We start from the raw sequence: 25,555 nt of genomic DNA, 5'->3' as shown, positions 1-25,555 counted from the left end.
GTCCTGTGTGCTGTCCTGTGTGCAGTGCCACGCCCTTAGCCACGTGACAGTCACATTAATACACAGTTCACCTCCCTGTACCTTCAGCTCCACCCAAAAGATCAAGGAACATTGGCCTGGGGCTGGGGGGTTCGGCTACCAGTGGCCAATTGCGCTTTACCGGGGCGTGGAGAGCGAGCCAGTGCCGCTCTATATATATATCCATCACTTAATACTCAGGATATTAACACTTGACGCTCGGTGACAGTAGCCGCGGTCACAGGCTCTCTCAGCCGCTTCAGACCCTCGCCACCTCAGCAGCAGCAGTAGCGGTAGAGTACAGAAGACTGAAAGATAGGCAGTCTCTTTCTCTCAGCTAGGCCATAGTCATTGTTGTAGTCGTGATCGATGAGTCTGTCCGGGAAGCAGCGGTTCTCCGCCAACTCTTTCTCCGGATTCGGGAGCCGGAAGATGGCATTGTCCTCCGCCGGGGGGTCGTCAATGCGCTCCAGCTTCGGGAGCAGAATGGGCATTGGGGTCGGAGGAGGAGGCGCTAGTCTCGGATTCGGGAAGGGCTTTGGAGACGGTGGAGGAGCAGGGTTCAGGATGTCGTCTTCCAGCCACATGGCAGGTCTGGGGAGTGGGATGAGCACTGGTGGCAGCGGCAGCGGGATGTTCGGTGGCGGTGGAGGAGGAGGTTTCGGGTACGGTGGAGGTGTTGAGGACACGTCCCTCGGGTTCGCCGGTAACGAGAAGCAGCACATGCACAACCTGAACGACCGCCTGGCAACCTACATGGAGAAGGTTCGCCAGCTGGAGGCCACCAACCACCAGCTGGAGGAGAAGCTGAAGACCTTCACATTCAACAAGGTGGAGGCGCACGACCTGACCATCTACGACGCAACACTCAAACCACTCCTGGAGCAGGTAGGCGTTAAAACTCTCTCTCTCTCCGTCTCTCCCTGAGCGAGCTTGCCAATTAAACAAATAAAAGCGTCTTTGGAAATTATTTCTCAAAAAATGATATGATATTTTTGAAAAGCATCATCATTTGTGAAATGGCTTGTGACACACACACACACACACACACACACACACACACACACACACACACACACACACACACACACACACACACAATTGTAAAAGTTGTGCGTAAAAGCGCACAAGAACTATCCCACAGGAGACACACTGGTTCAATCAACTTTGTTCCCACATCATTTCAATGAAATTACGTTGAACCAATGTGGGACAGACATTGAATTGACATACAGTATGTGCCCAGTGGGAGCCTACTGCTACATTTCTTGGGATGTTTTTGCTAAAGTAATATCCAGTATTGTAGATGACCTTATCTATATTTGCTATAGTCATATATGTTGTTGAGTGCATTATGGGGTATGTTGTAGAGTGCATTATGGGGTATGTTGTTGAGTGCATTATGGGGTATGTCGATGAGTGCATTATGGGGTATGTTGTTGAGTGCATAATGGGGTATGTTGTTGAGTGCATTATGGGGTATGTCGATGAGTGCATTATGGGGTATGTTATTGAGTGCATTATGGTTATTGGGTATATTATGAGGTATGTTATTCAGTGCATTATGGGGTATGTTATTCAGTGCATTATGGGGTATGTTATTGAGTGCATTATGGGGTATGTCGATGAGTGCATTATGGGGTATGTTGTTGAGTGCATAATGGGGTATGTTGTTGAGTGCATTATGGGGTATGTTGTTGAGTGCATTATGGTTATAGGTTATATTATGAGGTATGTTATTGAGTTCATTATGGGGTATGTTGTTGAGTGCATTATGGGGTATGTTGTTGAGTGCATTATGGTTATAGGTTATATTATGAGGTATGTTATTCAGTGCATTATGGGGTATGTTATTCAGTGCATTATGGGGTATGTTATTGAGTGCATTATGGGGTATATTATTGAGTACATTATGGGGTATGTTGTTGAGTACATTATGATTATTGAGTGCATTATGATTATTGAGTGCATTATGATTATTGAGTGCATTATGATTATTGAGTGCATTATGATTATTGAGTGCATTATGATTATTGAGTGCATTATGATTATTGAGTACATTATGATTATTGAGTGCATTATGATTATTGAGTACATTATGATTATTGAGTACATTATGGTTATTGAGTACATTATGAGGTACTTTATTGAGTACATTATTGGGTATGTTGTTGAGTACATTATGGTTATTGAGTACATTATGGTTATTGAGTACATTATGGTTATTGAGTACATAATGGGGTATGTTATTGAGTACATTATTGGGTATGTTGTTGAGTACATTATTGGGTATGTTGTTGAGTGCATTATGGGGTATGTTATTGAGTACATTATGGTTATTGAGTACATTATGGTTATTGTGTATGTTATGGTTGTTGAGTACCTTATGAGGTATGTTTTTGAGTGCATTGTGGGGTATGTTATTGAGTACATTATGGGGTATGTTACTGAGTACATTATGGTTATTGTGTATGTTATGGTTGTTGAGTACCTTATGAGGTATGTTTTTGAGTGCATTGTGGGGTATGTTATTGAGTACATTATGGGGTATGTTACTGAGTACATTATGGTTATTGTGTATGTTATGGTTGTTGAGTACCTTATGAGGTATGTTTTTGAGTGCATTATGGGGTATGTTATTGAGTACATTATGGGGTATGTTACTGAGTACATTATGGTTATTGTGTATGTTATGGTTGTTGAGTACCTTATGAGGTATGTTTTTGAGTACCTTATGAGGTATGTTTTTGAGTGCATTATGGGTATGTTATTGAGTACATTATGAGTTATGTTATTGAGTACATTATGGTTATTGTGTATGTTATGGTTGTTGAGTACCTTATGAGGTATGTTTTTGAGTGCATTATGGGGTATGTTACTGAGTACATTATGGTTATTGTGTATGTTATGGTTGTTGAGTACCTTATGAGGTATGTTTTTGAGTGCATTATGGGGTATGTTACTGAGTACATTATGGTTATTGTGTATGTTATGGTTGTTGAGTACCTTATGAGGTATGTTTTTGAGTGCATTATGGGGTATGTTACTGAGTACATTATGGTTATTGTGTATGTTATGGTTGTTGAGTACCTTATGAGGTATGTTTTTGAGTGCATTATGGGTATGTTACTGAGTGCATTATGGGTATGTTATTTGAATATCTTACTACATATCCTAAAAACGTCTTTGGAAATTATTTCTCAAAAAATGATATGATATTTTTGAAAAGCATCATCATTTGTGAAATGGCTTGTGACACACACACACACACACACACACACACACACACACACACACACACACACACACACACACACACACACACACACACACACACACACACACACACACACACACACACACACACACACAGTGTCTGACTCCTGTCTTTGTCTGCAGCTCATGGGTTTCCTGATACAGAACACTCAGATTGCTGTGGAGATCGACAACGCCAAGCTGACTGCTGACGACTTCAGAGTCAAGTAGGATGGATGGATGAGTGATTGGATGGATGGATGAGTGATTGGATGGATGGATGATTGGATGGATGGATGAGTGATTGGATGGATGGATGATTGGATGGATGTATGAGTATATTGGATGGATGGATGATTGGATGGATGGATGGATGATTGGATGGATGGATGATTGCATGGATGGATGGATGAGTGATTGGATGGATGGATGGATGATTGGATGGATGAGTGATTGGATGGATGAGTGATTGGATGGATGGATGAGTGATTGGATGGATGGATGATTGGATGGATGGATGAGTGATTGGATGGATGGATGATTGGATGGATGGATAAATGGATCGATGAATACTTTATTGTCTTTGGTAACATTTTGAGTAGATTGTCATGCAAACTTGATTGAATTATTTTCTTCATTAAGGTGTCTCAGTGATACATAGTGGACATATCCTGAACAGTGAAACAGGTTTTATGTCCTGGAGGAGAATGGTTCTTTATGCACCACTCTCACACAGTTGTTACCTATATAATTAATCAACAATATATACACAACAATATATACACTATGTCTCAATGAAGTAGATACCAGTTGTTACCTATATAATTAATCAACAATATATACACAACAATATATACACAACAATATATACACTATGTCTCAATGAAGTAGATACCAGTTGTTACCTATATAATTAATCAACAATATATACACTGTCTCAATGAAGTAGATACCAGTTGTTACCTATATAATTAATCAACAATATATACACAACAATATATACACTATGTCTCAATGAAGTAGATACCAGTTGTTACCTATATAATTAATCAACAATATGTACACTATGTCTCAATGAAGTAGATACCAGTTGTTACCTATATAATTAATCAACAATATGTACACTGTCTCAATGAAGTAGATACCAGTTGTTACCTATATAATTAATCAACAATATATACACTGTCTCAATGAAGTAGGTACCAGTTGTTACCTATATAATTAATCAACAATATATACACAACAATATATACACTATGTCTCAATGAAGTAGATACCAGTTGTTACCTATATAATTAATCAACAATATATACACAACAATATATACACTGTCTCAATGAAGTAGATACCAGTTGTTACCTATATAATTAATCAACAATATATACACTGTCTCAATGAAGTAGATACCAGTTGTTACCTATATAATTAATCAACAATATGTACACTGTCTCAATGAAGTAGATACCAGTTGTTACCTATATAATTAATCAACAATATATACACTGTCTCAATGAAGTAGATACTAGTTGTTACCTATATAATTAATCAACAATATATACACAACCATATATACACAACAATATATACACTATGTCTCAATGAAGTAGATACCAGTTGTTACCTATATACACAACAATATATACACAACAATATATACACTATGTCTCAATGAAGTAGATACCAGTTGTTACCTATATAATTAATCAACAATATATACACTGTCTCAATGAAGTAGATACCAGTTGTTACCTATATAATTAATCAACAATATATACACAACAATATATACACTATGTCTCAATGAAGTAGATACCAGTTGTTACCTATATAATTAATCAACAATATGTACACTGTCTCAATGAAGTAGATACCAGTTGTTACCTATATAATTAATCAACAATATATACACTGTCTCAATGAAGTAGGTACCAGTTGTTACCTATATAATTAATCAACAATATATACACAACAATATATACACTATGTCTCAATGAAGTAGATACCAGTTGTTACCTATATAATTAATCAACAATATATACACAACAATATATACACTGTCTCAATGAAGTAGATACCAGTTGTTACCTATATAATTAATCAACAATATATACACTGTCTCAATGAAGTAGATACCAGTTGTTACCTATATAATTAATCAACAATATATACACTGTCTCAATGAAGTAGATACTAGTTGTTACCTATATAATTAATCAACAATATATACACAACCATATATACACAACAATATATACACTATGTCTCAATGAAGTAGATACCAGTTGTTACCTATATAATTAATCAACCATATATACACTGTCTCAATGAAGAAGATACCAGTTTTTACCTATATAATTAATCAACAATATATACATAACAATATATATACTGTCTCAATGAAGTAGATACCAGTTGTTACCTATATAATTAATCAACAATATATACACAACAATATATATATACTGTCTCAATGAAGTAGATACCAGTTGTTACCTAAATAATTAATCAACAATATATACACTATGTCTCAATGAAGAAGAGACCAGTTGTTACCTATATAATTAATCAACAATATATACACAGCAATATGTACACTATGTCTCAATGAAGTAGGTACCAGTAAAGAAAATAATTAAATCAGTTGTAGCCTATAGATAGTCCAAACAACACTATTCATTACTTAATCCTCATCTTCTCCTACAGACCAAGTCTATTGGACAATTAGTCGTCAGGAAATGGCAAGAACGTGAGTTAGAAGACACAGCTGTTAGCACAAACAGACTGGTACCAAGCTAACATTCCACTCCTTTTACGCCGTGTCACATTCCAAACAGGGAGTGGAACGACAGCACTGACAGACAGGTGCCCAGGCTAACAGCTTTGGTTCAGGAGATGAAATGCTCACTGTTATCAGAGGCTACTTCTATAGGGTCTTTGCTTGTAGTTGTAACCCCACTGATTGTCTTAATTATCTATCACTCTCAGACAAAACATACATTTCTTACAACAAAACCATGGCAGTTATCCAGTTCATCTGACCCGGTGTTGAAATAATAGAACTACAATGATTCTGTTTCTATGGTTGAAATGCTCACTGTGTGTAGCGTGTAGGCCATGCACTAGTAGTGTTGGGCCTTATCTTGCAGTTATCAATCAATCACAGTCATTTCTTAAACAACCTCCTAAGGATCCGCCCCATTTTTTTCAATTTTCGCCTAAAATGACATCCCCAAATCTAACTGCCGGTAGCTCAGGCCCTGAAGCAAGGATATGCATATTCTTGGTACCATTTGAAAAGAAACACTGAAGTTTGTGGAAATGTTAAATTAATGTAGGAGAGTATAACTCATTAGATCTGGTCAAAGATAATACAAAGAAAAAAACATGCGTTGTTTGTATTTTTTTGTAGCATCATCTTTTAAATGCAAGAGAAAGGCCATAATGTATTATTCCAGCCCAGGCGCAATTTCGATTTTGGCCAGTAGATGGCAGTAGTGCGTGCGCAATGTTTTAGACTGATCAAATGAACCATTGCATATCTGTTCAAAATGTTGTATCAAGACTGCCCAAATGTGCCTAATTGGTTTATTAATACATTTTCAAGTTCATAACTGTGCACTCGCCTCAAACAATAGCATGGTATTATTTCACTGCAATAGCTACTGTAAATTGGACAGTGCAGTTAGATTAACAAGAATTTAAGCTTTCTGCCCATATCAGATACAGTGGGGCAAAAAAGTATTTAGTCAGCCACCAATTGTGCAAGTTCTCCCACTTAAAAAGATGAGAGAGGCCTGTAATTTTCATCATAGATACACTTCAACTATGGCAGACAAAATGAGGGAAAAAAATCCAGAAAATCACATTGTAGGATTTTTAATCCATCGATCCTGTAGAGTTAAAGTTATTAAAGCCCTTTTTTACTTCAGCAGGTGTCACTAAAGGGCTTTACAGATAAAACCCCAAAGAGCTAACGGATCTGTCACTCATCTCTCTGGGCCTGTTAATATGGTGTCATCTCTGTTCATTGTATTTCTGCCAGGTGGGAGAATGAGCTGTCTTTGCGCCAGTGTGTGGAGGGGGACATCGGAGGTCTGAGGAACCTGCAGCGGGAGTTTGAGATGAACATCACAGCCATGATGCAGGACCTGCAGGGGTACGAGAACGAACGGGTCTCCATGGCGAAGAGCCATGAAGAGGTGAGGGCCCACCTGTCTCTCGCTCTCTCTTTCTCTGTTTCTCTCTCTGTCTCTCTCTCTCTCCCACTGTGTTTCTCTCGGTCTATCTCACCCTCTGACCCCTAACCTGTGACCTCTCTAGGAGCTGTTGTCCATGCGTGGGGGGATGACGGGCCAGGTGAACGTGGATGTCCAGGCTACTAAGAGCCAGGACCTGTCTCTGATGCTGGCTGAAGTCAGGTCGGAGTACGAGGCGGCCGTGGAGAAAAACCACAGACAGGCCGAGGCCTGGTACATGAAACAGGTCTGTTACCACAGGCCAACATTAAAACATGTATCAGAGGTGCTGAGTGTGTGTGTGTGACATGTTTCTCTGTGTGTGTGACTTGTGTCTCTCTGTGTGTGTGTGTGTGACATGTCTCTGTCTGTGTGTGTGTGTGTGTGTGTGACGTGTGTCTCTCTCTGTGTGTGTCAGGTGGAGATGAAGCAGGCAGAGTCGGCGGTGGTGATGGAGACGACCACGACGACCACGTCGGAGATGACAGAGTTACGGAACCGCTACCAGACCCTACAGATGGAATACCAGGGACTACGTATGGGGGTGGGTCACACACACACACACACACACACACACACACACACACACACACACACACACACACACACACACACACACACACACACACACACACACTATAGAAACCCTACAGATGGAATACCAGGGACTACGTATGGGGGTGGGTCACACACACACACACACACACACACACACACACACACACACACACACTATACAAACCCTACCATGCCCGCTCACTCACTATACTCCCCAAATGTCCCCATTTCCAATACCTATCATGCTAAATGTGTGTGTGGGCCTGTGTGTGTGTTCCCTTTGTGTCTCTCTCTCTGTGTTTGTCCCCCACCCGGCCCTCCTCCAGATGGCGAACCTAGAGGCCAGGCTGTTGGAGGTTCAGTCCCAGTTCCAGCAACGTCTGTCTGGGTATAGTGGCAAGGTGATGGGCCTGGAGGGAGAACTGACCTCCATAAGGGCCAGCACCACTGAGCAGAGCCAGGACTACCAGGTACAGTCACCATACCTCTATACTGAATCACTCACAAACACTGATTAGGGGTTCAATCCAAGGAGCGTTACAGAGCAGCGTTACAGAGCAGCGTTACAGAGGAGCATTACAGAGGAGCATTACAGATGAGCGTTACAGAGGAGCGCTACAGAGGAGCGTTACAGAGGAGCGTTACAGAGGAGCGTTACAGAGGAACATTACAGAGGAGCGTTACAGATGAGCGTTACAGAGCAGCGTTACAGAGCAGCGTTACAGGGGAGCGTTACAGGGGAGCGTTACAGAGGAGCGTTACAGCGTCACAGAGCAGCATTACAGCGTTACAGAGCAGCGTTGCAGAGGAGCGTTACAGCGTTACAGAGCAGCGTTACAGAGCAGCGTTACAGCATTACAGAGCAGCGTTACAGAGGAGTGTTACAGAGGAGTGTTACAGAGGAGTGTTACAGAGGAGTGTTACAGAGGAGTGTTACAGAGGAGTGTTACAGAGGAGCGTTACAGAGGAGCGTTACAGAGCAGCGTTACAGAGCAGCGTTACAGAGCAGCGTTACAGAGGAGCGTTACAGAGCAGCGTTACAGAGCAGCGTTACAGAGCAGCGTTACAGAGGAGCGTTACAGAGGAGCGTTACAGAGCAGCGTTACAGAGCAGAGTTAAAGAGGAGCGTTACAGAGCAGCGGTACAGAGCAGCGTTAGAGAGGAGCGTTACAGAGGAGCGTTACAGAGCAGCATTACAGCATTACAGAGGAGCATTACAGAGGAGCATTACAGAGGAGTGTTACAGAGCAGCGTTACAGAGGAGCGTTACAGCGTTACAGAGGAGCGTTACAGCGTTACAGAGCAGCGTTACAGAGCAGCGTTACAGCATTACAGAGCAGCGTTACAGCGCAGCGTTACAGAGGAGTGTTACAGAGGAGTGTTACAGAGGAGTGTTACAGAGGAGTGTTACAGAGGAGTGTTACAGAGGAGCGTTACAGAGGAGCGTTACAGAGCAGCGTTACAGAGCAGCGTTAAAGAGGAGCGTTACAGAGCAGCGTTACAGAGCAGCGTTACAGAGGAGCATTACAGAGCAGCGTTACAGAGGGGCGTTACAGAGGAGCGTTACAGAGGAGCGTTACAGAGCAGCGTTACAGAGCAGCGTTACAGCATTACAGAGCAGCGTTACAGAGCAGCTTTACACAGGAGAGTTACAGAGGAGAGTTACAGAGGAGTGTTACAGAGGAGCGTTACAGAGGAGCATTACAGAGCAGCGTTACCGAGAAGCGTTGCAGAGGAGCATTACAGAGCAGCGTTACAGAGGAGCGTTACAGAGCAGCGTTACAGAGGAGCTCACTATACGTAATTTCTCCAGCACGGATATCGCATTCATGGTAAGCGCTGCGAATGCCGGCTCAATCATAAATTACCTCTCCACTTCGCTCCCTCTCTCCCCCTCCCCCTCTCTCTACCACCCTCTCTCCCTCCCCTCTCTCTCTACCACCCTCTCTCCCTCCTCTCGCTCTACCCCCTCTCTCTTTACAACCCTCTCTCCCCCCTCTCTCTACCTCATCTCCCCCTCTGTCTTTCTCTTTCTCTCTCTACCTCCCCCTCTCTCGCTCTCTACCTCTCACTCGCTCTTCCAGATCCTTCTGAACATCAAGAGTCGTCTAGAGATGGAGATCCAGCAGTATAAGTATCTGCTGGAGGGAGCTGGCCTGGGAGGGGGCATGGTCCCTGGAGGGGCTGACCTGGGAGGGGGCATGGTGGTCTCTGGAGGGGCCGGGAGGTCGGCAGGTAAAACTTGTTAGTTAGGATCTCTCAGCATGAAAGGCTGATCTTTCAAGAGTCTGTAAAATACAAAAATACACAAAGAAAACATTGGAAGTACAAAGTTATGGAATCACAGCTCTTGAGTACTACAGTATGAGTCATAAAACCCAGAAACGGTTCCAATCGTTTTTTCACAATTAATTTTTCCATCTGGGATTTTGGAACTACTTTTATTCAAGGTCTGTGTCTGGTGTAGGCTTACACTGGCGTGACTTGTTGATAACGGGGCGGCAGGGTAGCCTAGTGGTAAGAGCATTGGACTAGTAACCGGAAGGTTGCAAGTTCAAACCCCCGAGCTGACAAGGTACAAATCTGTCGTTCTGCCCCTGAACAGGCAGTTAACCCACTGTTCCTAGGCTGTCGTTCTGCCCCTGAACAGGCAGTTAACCCACTGTTCCTAGGCCAGTTAACCCACTGTTCCTAGGCCAGTTAACCCACGGTTCCTAGGCCAGTTAACCCACTGTTCCTAGGCCAGTTAACCCACTGTTCCTAGGCCAGTTAACCCACTGTTCCTAGGCCAGTTAACCCACTGTTCCTAGGCCAGTTAACCCTCTGATCCTAGACCAGTTAACCCACTGTTCCTAGGCCGTCATTGAAAATAAGAATTTGTTCTTAATATTACTTGCCTAGTTAAATAAAGGTAAATACACAGACGTGTGAATTAATGAAAATTTCAGGCTTACACTGGTATGACGTGTTGATAACCTGGTCTGTATCTGGTGTAGGCTTACACTGGTATGACGTGTTGATAACCTGGTCTGTGTCTGGTGTAGGCTTACACTGGTATGACGTGTTGATAACCTGGTCTGTATCTGGTGTAGGCTTACACTGGTGTGACGTGTTGATAACCTGGTCTGTGTCTGGTGTGATATGGTGATAACCTGGTCTGTGTCTGGTGTAGGCTTACACTGGTGTGACGTGTTGATAACCTGGTCTGTGTCTGGTGTGATGTGGTGATAACCTGGTCTGTATCTGGTGTAGGCTTACACTGGTATGACGTGTTGATAACCTGGTCTGTGTCTGGTGTAGGCTTACACTGGTATGACGTGTTGATAACCTGGTCTGTATCTGGTGTAGGCTTACACTGGTGTGACGTGTTGATAACCTGGTCTGTGTCTGGTGTGATATGGTGATAACCTGGTCTGTGTCTGGTGTAGGCTTACACTGGTGTGACGTGTTGATAACCTGGTCTGTGTCTGGTGTGATGTGGTGATAACCTGGTCTGTATCTGGTGTAGGCTTACACTGGTATGACGTGTTGATAACCTGGTCTGTATCTGGTATAGGCTTACACTGGTGTGACGTGTTGATAACCTGGTCTGTATCTGGTGTAGGCTTACACTGGTATGACGTGTTGATAACCTGGTCTGTATCTGGTGTAGGCTTACACTGGTGTGACGTGTTGATAACCTGGTCTGTGTCTGGTGTGATATGGTGATAACCTGGTCTGTGTCTGGTGTAGGCTTACACTGGTGTGACGTGTTGATAACCTGGTCTGTGTCTGGTGTAGGCTTACACTGGTGTGACGTGTTGATAACCTGGTCTGTGTCTGGTGTGATGTGGTGATAACCTGGTCTGTATCTGGTGTAGGCTTACACTGGTGTGACGTGTTGATAACCTGGTCTGTGTCTGGTGTAGGCTTACACTGGTGTGACGTGTTGATAACCTGGTCTGTATCTGGTGTAGGCTTACACTGGTGTGACGTGTTGATAACCTGGTCTGTGTCTGGTGTAGGCTTACACTGGTGTGACGTGTTGATAACCTGGTCTGTGTCTGGTGTGATGATAACCTGGTCTGTGTCTGGTGTAGGCTTACACTGGTGTGATGTGTTGATAACCTGGTCTGTGTCTGGTGTGATGTGTTGATAACCTGGTCTGTGTCTGGTGTGATGTGGTGATAACCTGGTCTGTATCTGGTGTAGGCTTACACTGGTGTGACGTGTTGATAACCTGGTCTGTGTCTGGTGTAGGCTTACACTGGTGTGACGTGTTGATAACCTGGTCTGTGTCTGGTGTAGGCTTACACTGGTGTGACGTGTTGATAACCTGGTCTGTATCTGGTGTAGGCTTACACTGGTGTGACATGTTGATAACCGCGCAAATCTCTCCCGCCGGACAAGGTAACGTTTGTCAACAATTAGCATGTCCAATTTTTTGGAGTAAATTTAGGCGGATATATTGGTAAAACTCACACTGTTCGAGAGAATTACACGGCTGTCAAAACATCACGCCAAGGTACAGTGCATTCGGAAAGTATTCAGACCCCTTGACTTTTTCCCAGATTTTGCTACGTTACAGCCTCATTCTTAAAATGGATTAAAGAGTTTTTTTTCCCACATCAATATACATACAATACCCCATAATGACATCACAATACCCCATAATAACATCACAATACCCCATAATGACATCACAATACCCCATAATAACATCACAATACCCCATAATGACATCACAATACCCCATAATGACATCACAATACCCCATAATGACATCACAATACCCCATAATGACAATTATTGAAGCAAAAAAAATACAAAATATAAAATGGAAACATTACATTTCCGTAAGTATTCAGACCCTTTACTCAGTACTTTGTTGAAGCACCTTGGGTATGACGCTACAAGCCTGGCACACCTGTATTTGGGGAGTTTCTCCCATTCCTCTCTGCAGATCCTCTCAAGCTCTGTCAGGTTGGATGGGAAGCGTCACTGCACAGCTATTTTCAGGTCTCTACAGAGATGTTCTATCGGGTTCAAGTCTGGGCTCTGGCTGGGCCACTCAAGGACATTCAGAGACTTGTCCTGAAGCCACTCCTGTGTTGTATTGGCTGTGTGCTAAGGGTCGTTGCTTAGGGTACTGAGCGCTCTGGAGCAGGTTTTCATCAAGGGTCTCTCTGTACTTTGCTCCATTCATCTTTCCCTCGATCCTGACTAGTCTCCCAGTCCCGGTCGCTGAAAAACATCCCCACAGCATGATGCTGCCACCACCATGCTTCACCGTAGGGATGGTGCCAGGTTTCCTCCAGACGTGACGCTTGGCATTCAGGCCAAAGAGTTCAATCTTGGTTTCATCCGACCAGAGAATGTTCTGAGAGTCCTTTAGTTGCCTCTTGGAAAAATCCAAGCGGGTTGTCATGTGACTTTTACTAAGGAGTGGCTTCTGTCTGGCCACTCTATCATAAAGGCCTGATTGGTGTAGTGCTGCAGAGATGGTTGTCCTTCTGGAAGGTTTTCCACAGAGGAACTCTGGAGCTCTGTCAGATTGACGATCAGGTTCTTGGTCACCTCCCTGACCAAGGCCCTTCTCCCCCGATTGCTCAGTTTGGCAGGGCAGCCAGCTCTAGGAAGACTCTTGGTGGTTCCGAACTTCTTCCATTTAAGATTGATGGAGAACACTGTGTTCTTGGGGACCTTCAATGCTGCTGAAATGTTTTGGTACCCTTCCCCAGATCTGTGCCTCGACACAATCCTGTCTCGGAGCTCAACAGACAATTGCTTTGACTTCATGGCAAGGTTTTTGCTCTGACATGCACTGTCAACTGTGGAACCATATATAGACATGTGTGCCTTTCCCAATCATGTCCAATCAATTGAATTTACCACAGGTGGACTCCAATCAAGTTGTAGAAACATCTCAAGGATGATCAATGGAAACAGGATGCACCTGAACTCAATTTTGAGTCTCATAGCAAAGGGTCTGAATACTTATGTTAATAAGGTATTTCTGTTTTTAAATGTTTAATACATTTGCAAAAATTTCTAAAAAACAGTTTTGCTTTGTCATTATGGGGTATTGGGGGTAGATTGAGTTATGGGGTATTGGGGGTAGATTGAGTTATGGGGTATTGGGGGTAGATTGAGTTATGGGGTATTGGGGGTAGATTGAGTTATGGGGTATTGGGGGTAGATTGAGTTATGGGGTATTGGGGGTAGATTGAGTATGGTATTGGGGTAGATTGGTATGGGGTATTGGGGGTAGATTGAGTTATGGGGTATTGGGGGTAGATTGAGTTATGGGGGTATTGGGGGTAGATTGAGTTATGGGGTATTGGGGGTAGATTGAGTTATGGGGTATTGGGGGTAGATTGAGTTATGGGGTATTGGGGGTAGATTGAGTTATGGGGTATTGGGGGTAGATTGAGTTATGGGGTATTGGGGGTAGATTGAGTTATGGGGTATTGGGGGTAGATTGAGTTATGGGGTATTGGGGGTAGATTGAGTTATGGGGTATTGGGGGTAGATTGAGTTATGGGGTATTGGGGGTAGATTGAGTTATGGGGTATTGGGGGTAGATTGAGTTATGGGGTATTGGGGGTAGATTGAGTTATGGGGTATTGGGGGTAGATTGAGTAATGGGGTATTGGGGGTAGATTGAGTTATGGGGTATTGGGGGTAGATTGAGTTATGGGGTATTGTGGGTAGATTGAGTTATGGGGTATTGGGGGTAGATTGAGTTATGGGGTATTGGGGGTAGATTGAGTTATGGGGTATTGTGGGTAGATTGAGTTATGGGGTATTGGGGGTAGATTGAGTTATGGGGTATTGGGGGTAGATTGAGGAAAAACATTTATTTAATCCATTTTAGAATGAGGCTGTAACGTGACAAAGCGTGGCCAAAAGGAAGGGGTCTGAATACTTTCTGAAAAGGAAGGGGTCTGAATACTTTCTGAAAGGGAAGGGGTCTGAATACTTTCTGAAAGGGAAGGGGTCTGAATACTTTCTGAAAGGGAAGGGGTCTGAATACTTTATGAAAAGGAAGGGGTCTGAATCCTTCTGAAAAGGGAAGGGGTCTGAATACTTTCTGAAAAGGAAGGGGTCTGAATACTTTCTGAAAGGGAAGGGGTCTGAATACTTTCTGAAAGGGAAGGGGTCTGAATACTTTCTGAAAAGGAAGGGGTCTGAATACTTTCTGAAAGGGAAGGGGTCTGAATACTTTCTGAAAGGGAAGGGGTCTGAATACTTTCTGAAAAGGAAGGGGTCTGAATACTTTCTGAAAAGGAAGGGGTCTGAATACTTTCCGAATGCACAGTCAACCTACACCAAATACACGCTGAGTTTGAAATGTTTGTACAATTCACGACGTGAAATATTAATGGCATGAAAAATCATTGGAACCATTTCTGGTGTTTTTATGGGTAATATGACTCTACTGGGGCGGACTATTGCTTTATATGTAGATGTTCTAAAGGTCTCATTAACACGTTTGTCTATGTACTCAGGTAAGGCTGTTGTGACCAGGACCACTGTGTTGGAGGTGAAATCCTCGGGAGGAGGAGTGGGGACGGGAGGAAGCTCCATGTTGATGCATTCCACTAGCTCCACCTCTAGCAGTTCTGGGGGCGGGGCAGCCATGCTGTCATCAGGAGGTGCCGCAATGGTGTCCGGCAGGGGACCAGCCATGATGTCATTAGGAAGCCCCGCAATAGTGTCTGGCGGCGGATCAGCCACGGCGCCATCAGGAGGAGGCACGGCGCCATCAGGAGGAGGCACGGCCCCATCAGGAGGAGGCAAGGCGCCATCAGCAGGAGGCACGGCGCCATCAGTAGGAGGCACGGCGCCATTAGTAGGCGGCACGGCACCAGCCGGAGGCACGGCCCCATCAGCAGGAGGCACGTCCCCATCAGCAGGAGGCACGGCCCCATCAGCAGGAGGCACGGCCCCATCAGCAGGAGGCACGGCCCCATCAGCAGGAGGCACGGCCTCATCAGCAGGAGGCACGGCCCCATCAGCAGAAGGCACGGCGCCATCAGCAGGAGGCACGGCGCCATCAGCAAGCGGCACGGCCCCATCAGGAGGAGGCACGGTGCCATCTGCAAGCGGCATGTCCCCATCAGCAGGAGGCACGGCGCCATCAGCAGGAGGCACGGCGCCATCAGCAGGAGGCACGGCCCCATCAGCAGGAGGCACGGCGCCATCAGCAGGAGGCACGGCCCCATCAGCAGGAGGCACGGCGCCATCAGGTGGAGGCACGGAGCCATCAGCAGGAGGCACGGAGCCATCAGCAGGAGGTACGGCGCCATCAGCAGGAGGCACGGCGCCATCAGCAGGAGGCACCGCCCCATCAGCAGGAGGCACGGCACCATCAGCAAGCGGCACGGCGCCATCAGCAAGCGGCACGGCCCCATCAGGAGGAGGCACGGTGCCATCAGCAGGAGGCACTGCCCCATCAGCAGGAGGCACGGCGCCATCAGCAGGAGGCACGGCCCCATCAGCAGGAGGCACGGCACCATCAGCAAGCGGCACGGCGCCATCAGGAAGCGGCACGGCCCCATCAGGAGGAGGCACGGTGCCATCAGCAGGAGGCACCGCCCCATCAGCAGGAGGCACGGCGCCATCAGCAGGAGGCACGGCGCCATCAGCAGGAGGCACGGCGCCATCAGCAGGAGGCACGGCGCCATCAGCAGGAGGCACGGCGCCATCAGCAGGCGGCACGGCACCATCAGCAGGAGGCGTCGCAATGGTGTCCGGTGGGGGACCAGCTCTGATGTCATCAGGAGGCGTCGCAATGGTGTCCGGTGGGGGATCAGCTCTGATGTCATCAGGAGGCGTCCCAATGGTGTCCGGTGGGGGACCAGCTCTGATGTCATCAGGAGGCGTCGCGATAGTGTCCGGTGGGGGACCAGCTCTGATGTCATCAGGAGGCGTCGCAATGGTTTCCGGTGGGGGACCAGCTCTGATGTCATCAGGAGGCGTCGCAATGGTGTCCGGTGGGGGACCAGCTCTGATGTCATCAGGAGGCGTCGCAATGGTGTCCGGTGGGGGACCAGCTCTGATGTCATCAGGAGGCGTCGCAATGGTGTCCAGTGGGGGACCAGCTCTGATGTCATCAGGAGGCGTCGCAATGGTGTCCGGTGGGGGACCAGCTCTGATGTCATCAGGAGGTGCTGCGATGGTGTCAGGCGGGGGCCCAGCAACGGTGTCATCGGAAGGTGGCACTGTGGTCGGCGGAGGTTCCATGATGATGTCATCGGGCGGGGGCATGACCGTGTCCGGTAGCAACTCGTCTTCCACCAGCGTGTTGACCAGCTCCACCATGGAAGGTAAACATAGAGATATAATAACTAGACCAGCTCCACCATGGAAGGTGAACATAGAGATATAATAACTAGACCAGCTCCACCATGGAAGGTGAACATAGAGATTTAATAACTAGACCAGCTCCACCATGGAAGGTGAACATAGAGATATAATAACTAGACCAGCTCCACCATGGAAGGTGAACATAGAGATATAATAACTAGACCAGCTCCACCATGGAAGGTGAACATAGAGATTTAATAACTAGACCAGCTCCACCATGGAAGGTGAACATAGAGATATAATAACTAGACCAGCTCCACCATGGAAGGTGAACATAGAGATATAATAATTAGACCAGCTCCACCATGGAAGGTGAACATAGAGATATAATAACTAGACCAGCTCCAACATGGAAGGTGAACATAGAGATATAATAACTAGACCAGCTCCACCATGGAAGGTGAACATAGAGATATAATAACTAGACCAGCTCCACCATGGAAGGTGAACATAGAGATATAATAACTAGACCAGCTCCACCATGGAAGGTGAACATAGAGATATAATAACTAGACCAGCTCCACCATGGAAGGTGAACATAGAGATATAATAACTAGACCAGCTCCACCATGGAAGGTGAACATAGAGATATAATAACTAGACCAGCTCCACCATGGAAGGTGAACATAGAGATATAATAACTAGACCAGCTCCACCATGGAAGGTGAACATAGAGATATAATAACTAGACCAGCTCCACCATGGAAGGTGAACATAGAGATAAAATAACTAGACCAGCTCCACCATGGAAGGTGAACATAGAGATATAATAACTAGACCAGCTCCACCATGGAAGGTGAGGATAGAGATATAATAACTAGACCAGCTCCACCATGGAAGGTGAACATAGAGATATAATAACTAGACCAGCTCCACCATGGAAGGTGAACATAGAGATATAATAACTAGACCAGCTCCACCATGGAAGGTGAACATAGAGATATAATAACTAGACCAGCTCCACCATGGAAGGTGAACATAGAGATATAATAACTAGACCAGCTCCACCATGGAAGGTGAACATAGAGATATAATAACTAGACCAGCTCCACCATGGAAGGTAAACATAGAGATATAATAACTAGACCAGCTCCACCATGGAAGGTGAGGATAGAGATATTACAAAATTGTAAAAAAAGATTTTGCTACTCAATGTCTCTCTCTCCGTCTCTCTCTCTCTCTTCCAGGTAAAGTCTCTACTGGTGATATTACCATAGTTCCCATATAGTGATTCCCTTCTCTGATTCACGTCACAAAACTCTCCAGGACCACGGAACCCCCTACCCCCACCACACACACACACACGTACGTGTAGCCTCTCTCTACTACTAACACACAGCTCACCTGACAGAACACACACAGTCCACATTCTGACCTGAACATCATGACGTGTCGCTTCTCTCTCTTCTGTTTAATTTAAATTACATTTGACGTTTCCATTTATAATAAAAACCTGACCCTACAATGAGATGTTGTTTTTCTTTGTGTTTTACTGAGTGTTTCATTATTAAAGATGACGCTGCATTGATCGTGTGTTAAATCAAAGCGTTGGACTAGTAACCGGAAGGTTGCAAGTTCAAACCCCCGAGCTGACAAGGTACAAATCTGTCGTTCTGCCACTGAACAAGGCAGTTAACCCACTGTTCCTAGACCAGTTAACCCACTGTTCCTAGACCAGTTAACCCACTGTTCCTAGACCAGTTAACCCACTGTTCCTAGGAATGAATGGGATTCAATGGGCAGGGGAACCTGATCCTAGATCAGCACTCTGACAACCTTCATGAATACCAGGGGGCAGGGGAACCTGATCCTAGATCAGCACTCTGACAACCTTCATGAATACCAGGGGGCAGGGGAACCTGATCCTAGATCAGCACTCTGACAACCTTCATGAATACCAGGGGGCAGGGGAACCTGATCCTAGATCAGCACTCTGACAACCTTCATGAATACCAGGGGGCAGGGGAACCTGATCCTAGATCAGCACTCTGACAACCTTCATGAATACCAGGGGGCAGGGGAACCTGATCCTAGATCAGCACTCTGACAACCTTCATGAATACCAGGGGGCAGGGGAACCTGATCCTAGATCAGCACTCTGACAACCTTCATGAATACCAGGGGGCAGGGGAACCTGATCCTAGATCAGCACTCTGACAACCTTCATGAATACCAGGGGGCAGGGGAACCTGATCCTAGATCAGCACTCTGACAACCTTCATGAATACCAGGGGGCAGGGGAACCTGATCCTAGATCAGCACTCTGACAACCTTCATGAATACCAGGGGGCAGGGGAACCTGATCCTAGATCAACAGGAGAAGAGATGTAATTTGGGGCCGAGAAACTAGTTTTCACAGATGAGATGAATCCAGGAGCAGGTTTAATCCTGACTAGGGTCACTTGAGTCTAAATGTGGTTGAATGAACATCAACTGACCTCAGACTACATGCTCCCTCCTGATCTTTTATTATTTCTGATTTAACACAATAACATCTGCTAAATTATTATTATTATTCATTTAACTCGGCAAGTCAGCTAAGAACTAATTCTTATTCACAATGACGGCCTAACCCCGGCCAAAACCGAACGACGCTGGGCCAATTGTGCTCCGCTCTACGGGACTCCCAATCACAGCCGGATGTGATGCAGGCTGATCTGTGACTTTACATTTAGAAACTGATGTCCCAGACACAGATTATAAATGTATGAACTCTGGTTTAGTGAAGTCCATATAAATGTATGAACTCTGGTTTAGTGAAGTCCATATAAATGTATGAACTCTGGTTTAGTGAAGTCCATATAAATGTATGAACTCTGGTTTAGTGAAGTCCATATAAATGTATGAACTCTGGTTTAGTGAAGTCCATATAAATGTATGAACTCTGGTTTAGTGAAGTCCATATAAATGTATGAACTCTGGTTTAGTGAAGTCCATATAAATGTATGAACTCTGGTTTAGTGAAGTCCATATAAATGTATGAACTCTGGTTTAGTGAAGTCCAAATCCACACAGCGATAATTCTATGACTCAGTATGTTTGTTTTAGTGGTTTATTGCGCCATCCTCAAGACTTGACAGATATGACAACCAGACGAACAGAAACCCTCTCGGGTACATCTACAGATGAAACATCAGTCTATCACTTTTAAATGGTTACATTTCGACTATTTGACTAATGATACAAGTTAAGCATTTTCACACACACCATCGTGTCATACAGACATGGTGAGTCATTATACACTACCGACTGATATCAAGCTGAATGTAAAAGCTGCAAACAGACAGAAAATACATGTATAAATAATGACAAATAAATAGACAACGGAGACGACAACGAGTGGAGAACCTTCTAGTCAGTGTGACAGAAATACAACTTTATCTGTAAACAATGAATAATGATAAAGGAGAATAAAGTTACCACACTGCTACAGCGCTGCTATTGGTCAGGGTTAGATCTACAGCGCTGCTATTGGCCAGGGTTAGATCTACAGCGCTGCTATTGGCCAGGGTTAGATCTACAGCGCTGCCATTGGCCAGGGTTAGATCTACAGCGCTGCCATTGGCCAGGGTTAGATCTACAGCGCTGCTATTGGTCAGGGTTAGATCTACAGCGCTGCCATTGGTCAGGGTTAGATCTACAGCGCTGCCATTGGTCAGGGTTAGATCTACAGCGCTGCCATTGGTCAGGGTTAGATCTACAGCGCTGCCATTGGTCAGGGTTAGATCTACAGCGCTGCCATTGGTCAGGGTTAGATCTACAGCGCTGCCATTGGTCAGGGTTAGATCTACAGCGCTGCCATTGGTCAGGGTTAGATCTACAGCGCTGCCATTGGTCAGGGTTAGATCTACAGCGCTGCCATTGGCCAGGGTTAGATCTACAGCGCTGCTATTGGCCAGGGTTAGATCTACAGCGCTGCCATTGGTCAGGGTTAGATCTACAGCGCTGCCATTGGTCAGGGTTAGATCTACAGCGCTGCCATTGGTCAGGGTTAGATCTACAGCGCTGCCATTGGCCAGGGTTAGATCTACAGCGCTGCCATTGGCCAGGGTTAGATCTACAGCGCTGCCATTGGCCAGGGTTAGATCTACAGCACTGCTATTGGCCAGGGTTAGATCTACAGCGCTGCCATTGGCCAGGGTTAGATCTACAGCGCTGCTATTGGCCAGGGTTAGATCTACAGCGCTGCCATTGGCCAGGGTTAGATCTACAGCGCTGCCATTGGCCAGGGTTAGATCTACAGCGCTGCTATTGGCCAGGGTTAGATCTACAGCGCTGCCATTGGCCAGGGTTAGATCTACAGCGCTGCTATTGGCCAGGGTTAGATCTACAGCGCTGCTATTGGTCAGGGTTAGATCTACAGCGCTGCTATTGGTCAGGGTTAGATCTACAGCGCTGCTATTGGCCAGGGTTAGATCTACAGCGCTGCTATTGGTCAGGGTTAGATCTACAGCGCTGCCATTGGCCAGGGTTAGATCTACAGCGCTGCCATTGGTCAGGGTTAGATCTACAGCGCTGCCATTGGCCAGGGTTAGATCTACAGCGCTGCTATTGGCCAGGGTTAGATCTACAGCACTGCCATTGGCCAGGTTTAGATCTAAAGCGCTGCTATTGGTCAGGGTTAGATCTACAGCACTGCCATTGGTCAGGGTTAGATCTACAGCGCTGCCATTGGCCAGGGTTAGATCTACAGCGCTGCCATTGGTCAGGGTTAGATCTACAGCGCTGCCATTGGCCAGGGTTAGATCTACAGCGCTGCCATTGGTCAGGGTTATATCTACAGTGCTGCCATTGGTCAGTGTGGTAACATGGATAACAGATCAGTGTGGTAACATGGATAACAGATCAGTGTGGTAACATGGATGTAACATGGATAACAGATCAGTGTGGTAACATGGATAACAGATCAGTGTGGTAACACGGATAACAGATCGGTGTGGTAACACGAATAACAGATCAGTGTGGTAACACGAATAACAGATCAGTGTGGTAACATGGATAACAGATCAGTGTGGTAACATGGATAACAGGGTAACATGGATAACAGATCGGTGTGGTAACATGGATAACAGATCAGTGTGGTAACATGGATAACAGATCAGTGTGGTAACATGGATAACAGATCAGTGTGGTAACATGGATAACAGATCAGTGTGGTAACATGGATAACAGATCAGTGTGGTAACATGGACAGCAGATCAGTGTGGTAACATGGATAAAAGATCAGTGTGGTAACATGGATAACAGGGTAACATGGATAACAGATCAGTGTGGTAACATGGATAACAGGGTAACATGAACAACAGATCAGTGTGGTAACATGGATAACAGATCAGTGTGGTAACATGGATAACAGATCAGTGTGGTAACATGGATAACAGATCAGTGTGGTAACACGGATAACAGATCAGTGTGGTAACATGGATAACAGATCAGTGTGGTAACATGGATAACAGGGTAACATGGATAACAGATCAGTGTGGTAACATGGATAACAGATCAGTGTGGTAACATGGATAACAGATCAGTGTGGTAACATGGATAACAGATCAGTGTGGTAACATGGATAACAGATCAGTGTGGTAACATGGACAGCAGATCAGTGTGGTAACATGGATAAAAGATCAGTGTGGTAACATGGATAACAGGGTAACATGGATAACAGATCAGTGTGGTAACATGGATAACAGGGTAACATGAACAACAGATCAGTGTGGTAACATGGATAACAGATTAGTGTGGTAACATGGATAACAGATCAGTGTGGTAACATGGATAACAGATCAGTGTGGTAACACGGATAACAGATCAGTGTGGTAACATGGATAACAGATCAGTGTGGTAACACGGATAACAGGTGAGCGGCAGGTGAATAAAGCTAATATGTGTAGTCACCATATGACACCAGTAGGGGGCGGTGGTGTATTACAGTAAATACTGAGACAAGGGCCCAATTCCAAATGGACATCTAACTGAAGGAGCTCTCTCACCACAGCAGCCCTCTGTACCCCTCTACTGTTCAGGGTCATGTATAGTATTGCAGGACTAGGCCAGGTTGAGGTCAGCGGGGTCGGCGACAGCGTTATCAGAGGGGGTGTCCTCCAGGGAGGCCTCCACAGTGTTGTTCCAGGGGCCGTCCGTCTGGGGGTCAGAGCTGTTGGCCGAGGGGGTCTCCCTGACCACCGAGCCCTGAGAGGGGGTCACCTCGGGGGCCTGGGAGGGGGTGGGTGGCCGGTTGGCTGGGAGATCTGAGGGGGAGTCAGAGATGGTGCTGGAGGGGATGTGTGTGACGTTGGGTGTGTGTGAGGTGTTGGGTGTGTGTGAGGTGTTGGGTGTGTGTGAGGTGTTGGGTGTGTGTGTGGCGTTGGGTGTGTGTGTGGCATTGGGTGTGTGTGTGGGGGTAGGTGTGTGTGGTGGGGTTGGTTCTTGGGGGTCAGAGCAGACAGCCTCTCCCTCAGCTACGTACCACACCTCATTGTGTCTGTTCAGCAGCTTCAGAGGACTGGAGAGAAACACAGGAAAGAATCAATACAGACAGAGACAGAGAGAGACAGAGAGAGACAGAGAGAGACAGAGAGAGACAGAGAGAGACAGAGAGAGACAGAGAGAGACAGAGAGAGACAGAGAGAGAGAGAGAGAGACAGAGAGAGACAGAGAGAGACAGAGACAGAGAGACAGAGAGACAGAGAGAGAGAGTTCATAAAGGAAGTGAGACAGACAGACAGACAGACTCAATACTAAGCGAGAAAGAGAGGTGTATATGTGTATTTATGAGATCATAGTGTGTGTGTATATGAGATTAGTTTGTGTGTGTGTGTGTGTGTGTGTGCGTGTTTGTGTATCTGAGATTAGTGTGTTTGTGTATAACTGAGATTAGTGTGTGTGTGTGTGTGTGTGTGTGTGTGTGTGTGTGTGTGTGTGTGTGTGTGTGTGTGTGTGTGTGTGTGTGTGTGTGTGTGTGTGTGTGTGTGTGTGTGTGTGTGTGTGCATATGTGTGTGTGTCCAGGCCTACCTGTCGTAACCCACTCCGTAGTGGTAGGTGTGGTTGTAGTCAGCCTGGACCCTGGCCAGCTCCTTGGTCAGTAGGTGAGCGTGAAGCCTGGAGGTCACTGACAACATCCAGCCTCCGTAGCTACGCACGTACACATCCATAGAGGGCATCTCAGTAAAGTAGAGCTGGAGAGAGAGACATCCCAACAACACTAACACATTATAACATCACTGATAACATCCAGCCTGGATTAGTTCACACAGACATAATGACATGGCACAATTCCTTAGAATTCAAGTCATTATCCCCTCTGATAGAAATAACTCCAGAACCATAGAGCATTATCCCCACAGATATGTAGATAATCAAGCATTATCCCCACAGATATATAGATCATAGAACAATATCCCCAATATCCCCACAGATATATAGATCATAGGTCATTATCCCCACAGATATATAGATCATACATTATTATCCCCACAGATATATAGATCATAGAACAATATCCCCACAGATATATAGATCATAGAACAATATCCCCACAGATATATAGATCATAGAACAATATCCCCACAGATATATAGATCATACAGCATTCTCCCCACAGATATATAGATCATAGGTCATTATCCCCACAGATATATAGATCATAGGTCATTATCCCCACAGATATATAGATCATAGGTCATTATCCCCACAGATATATAGATCATAGGTAATTCTCCCCACAGATATATAGATCATAGGTCATTATCCCCACAGATATATAGATCATAGAACAATATCCCCACAGATATATAGATCATAGAACAATATCCCCACAGATATATAGATCATAGGTCATTATCCCCACAGATATATAGATCATAGGTCATTATCCCCACAGATATATAGATCATAGGTCATTATCCCCACAGATATATAGATCATAGGTCATTATCCCCACAGATATATAGATCATAGGTAATTCTCCCCACAGATATATAGATCATAGGTCATTATCCCCACAGATATATAGATCATAGGTCATTATCCCCACAGATATATAGATCATAGAACAATATCCCCACAGATATATAGATCATAGAACAATATCCCCACAGATATATAGATCATAGGTCATTATCCCCACAGATATATAGAT

General features: G+C 45.2%; 2 protein-coding genes across 2 annotated transcripts in view; one reads left to right on the top strand and one right to left on the bottom strand.

Moving 5' to 3' along the window:
- The first annotated feature begins 218 nt into the window (after positions 1–218).
- Positions 219–18,885, top strand: LOC116371767 (keratin, type I cytoskeletal 9). Its single transcript, XM_031820771.1, has 9 exons — positions 219–906; positions 3,418–3,500; positions 7,316–7,472; positions 7,594–7,755; positions 7,927–8,052; positions 8,393–8,536; positions 10,151–10,301; positions 15,557–17,377; positions 18,605–18,885. The coding sequence occupies exons 1-9, from the start codon at positions 388–390 to the stop codon at positions 18,643–18,645; spliced, it is 3,204 nt and encodes a 1,067-aa protein (XP_031676631.1). The 5' UTR covers positions 219–387; the 3' UTR covers positions 18,646–18,885.
- A 1,570-nt stretch (positions 18,886–20,455) lies between these two features.
- Positions 20,456–25,555, bottom strand: part of LOC116371768 (heme-binding protein 1-like) — a 10,339-nt gene continuing 5,239 nt past the window's right edge. Inside the window, exons 6-7 of the mRNA XM_031820779.1 lie at positions 24,430–24,593; positions 20,456–23,919 (exon numbers count right to left, since the gene is read on the bottom strand). Coding sequence (XP_031676639.1) covers positions 23,463–23,919; positions 24,430–24,593 — 621 coding nt within the window. The 3' untranslated portion in view covers positions 20,456–23,462. The remainder of the gene's footprint in view (positions 23,920–24,429; positions 24,594–25,555) is intronic.

Source organism: Oncorhynchus kisutch, unplaced genomic scaffold, assembly GCF_002021735.2.
Source record: "Oncorhynchus kisutch isolate 150728-3 unplaced genomic scaffold, Okis_V2 scaffold3649, whole genome shotgun sequence".
NCBI lineage: Eukaryota > Metazoa > Chordata > Actinopteri > Salmoniformes > Salmonidae > Oncorhynchus > Oncorhynchus kisutch.
This window is presented reverse-complemented; position numbering and strand designations above follow the sequence as displayed.

Excerpts from the sequence above, each read along its gene's own strand:
- LOC116371767 (XM_031820771.1), top strand. The coding sequence starts at position 388 with ATGAGTCTGTCCGGGAAGCAGCGGTTCTCCGCCAACTCTTTCTCCGGA. Across the intron at positions 7,473-7,593 it reads TGGCGAAGAGCCATGAAGAG|GAGCTGTTGTCCATGCGTGG; the intron begins GTGAGGGCCCAC and ends TGACCTCTCTAG. Across the intron at positions 8,537-10,150 it reads AGCAGAGCCAGGACTACCAG|ATCCTTCTGAACATCAAGAG; the intron begins GTACAGTCACCA and ends TCGCTCTTCCAG.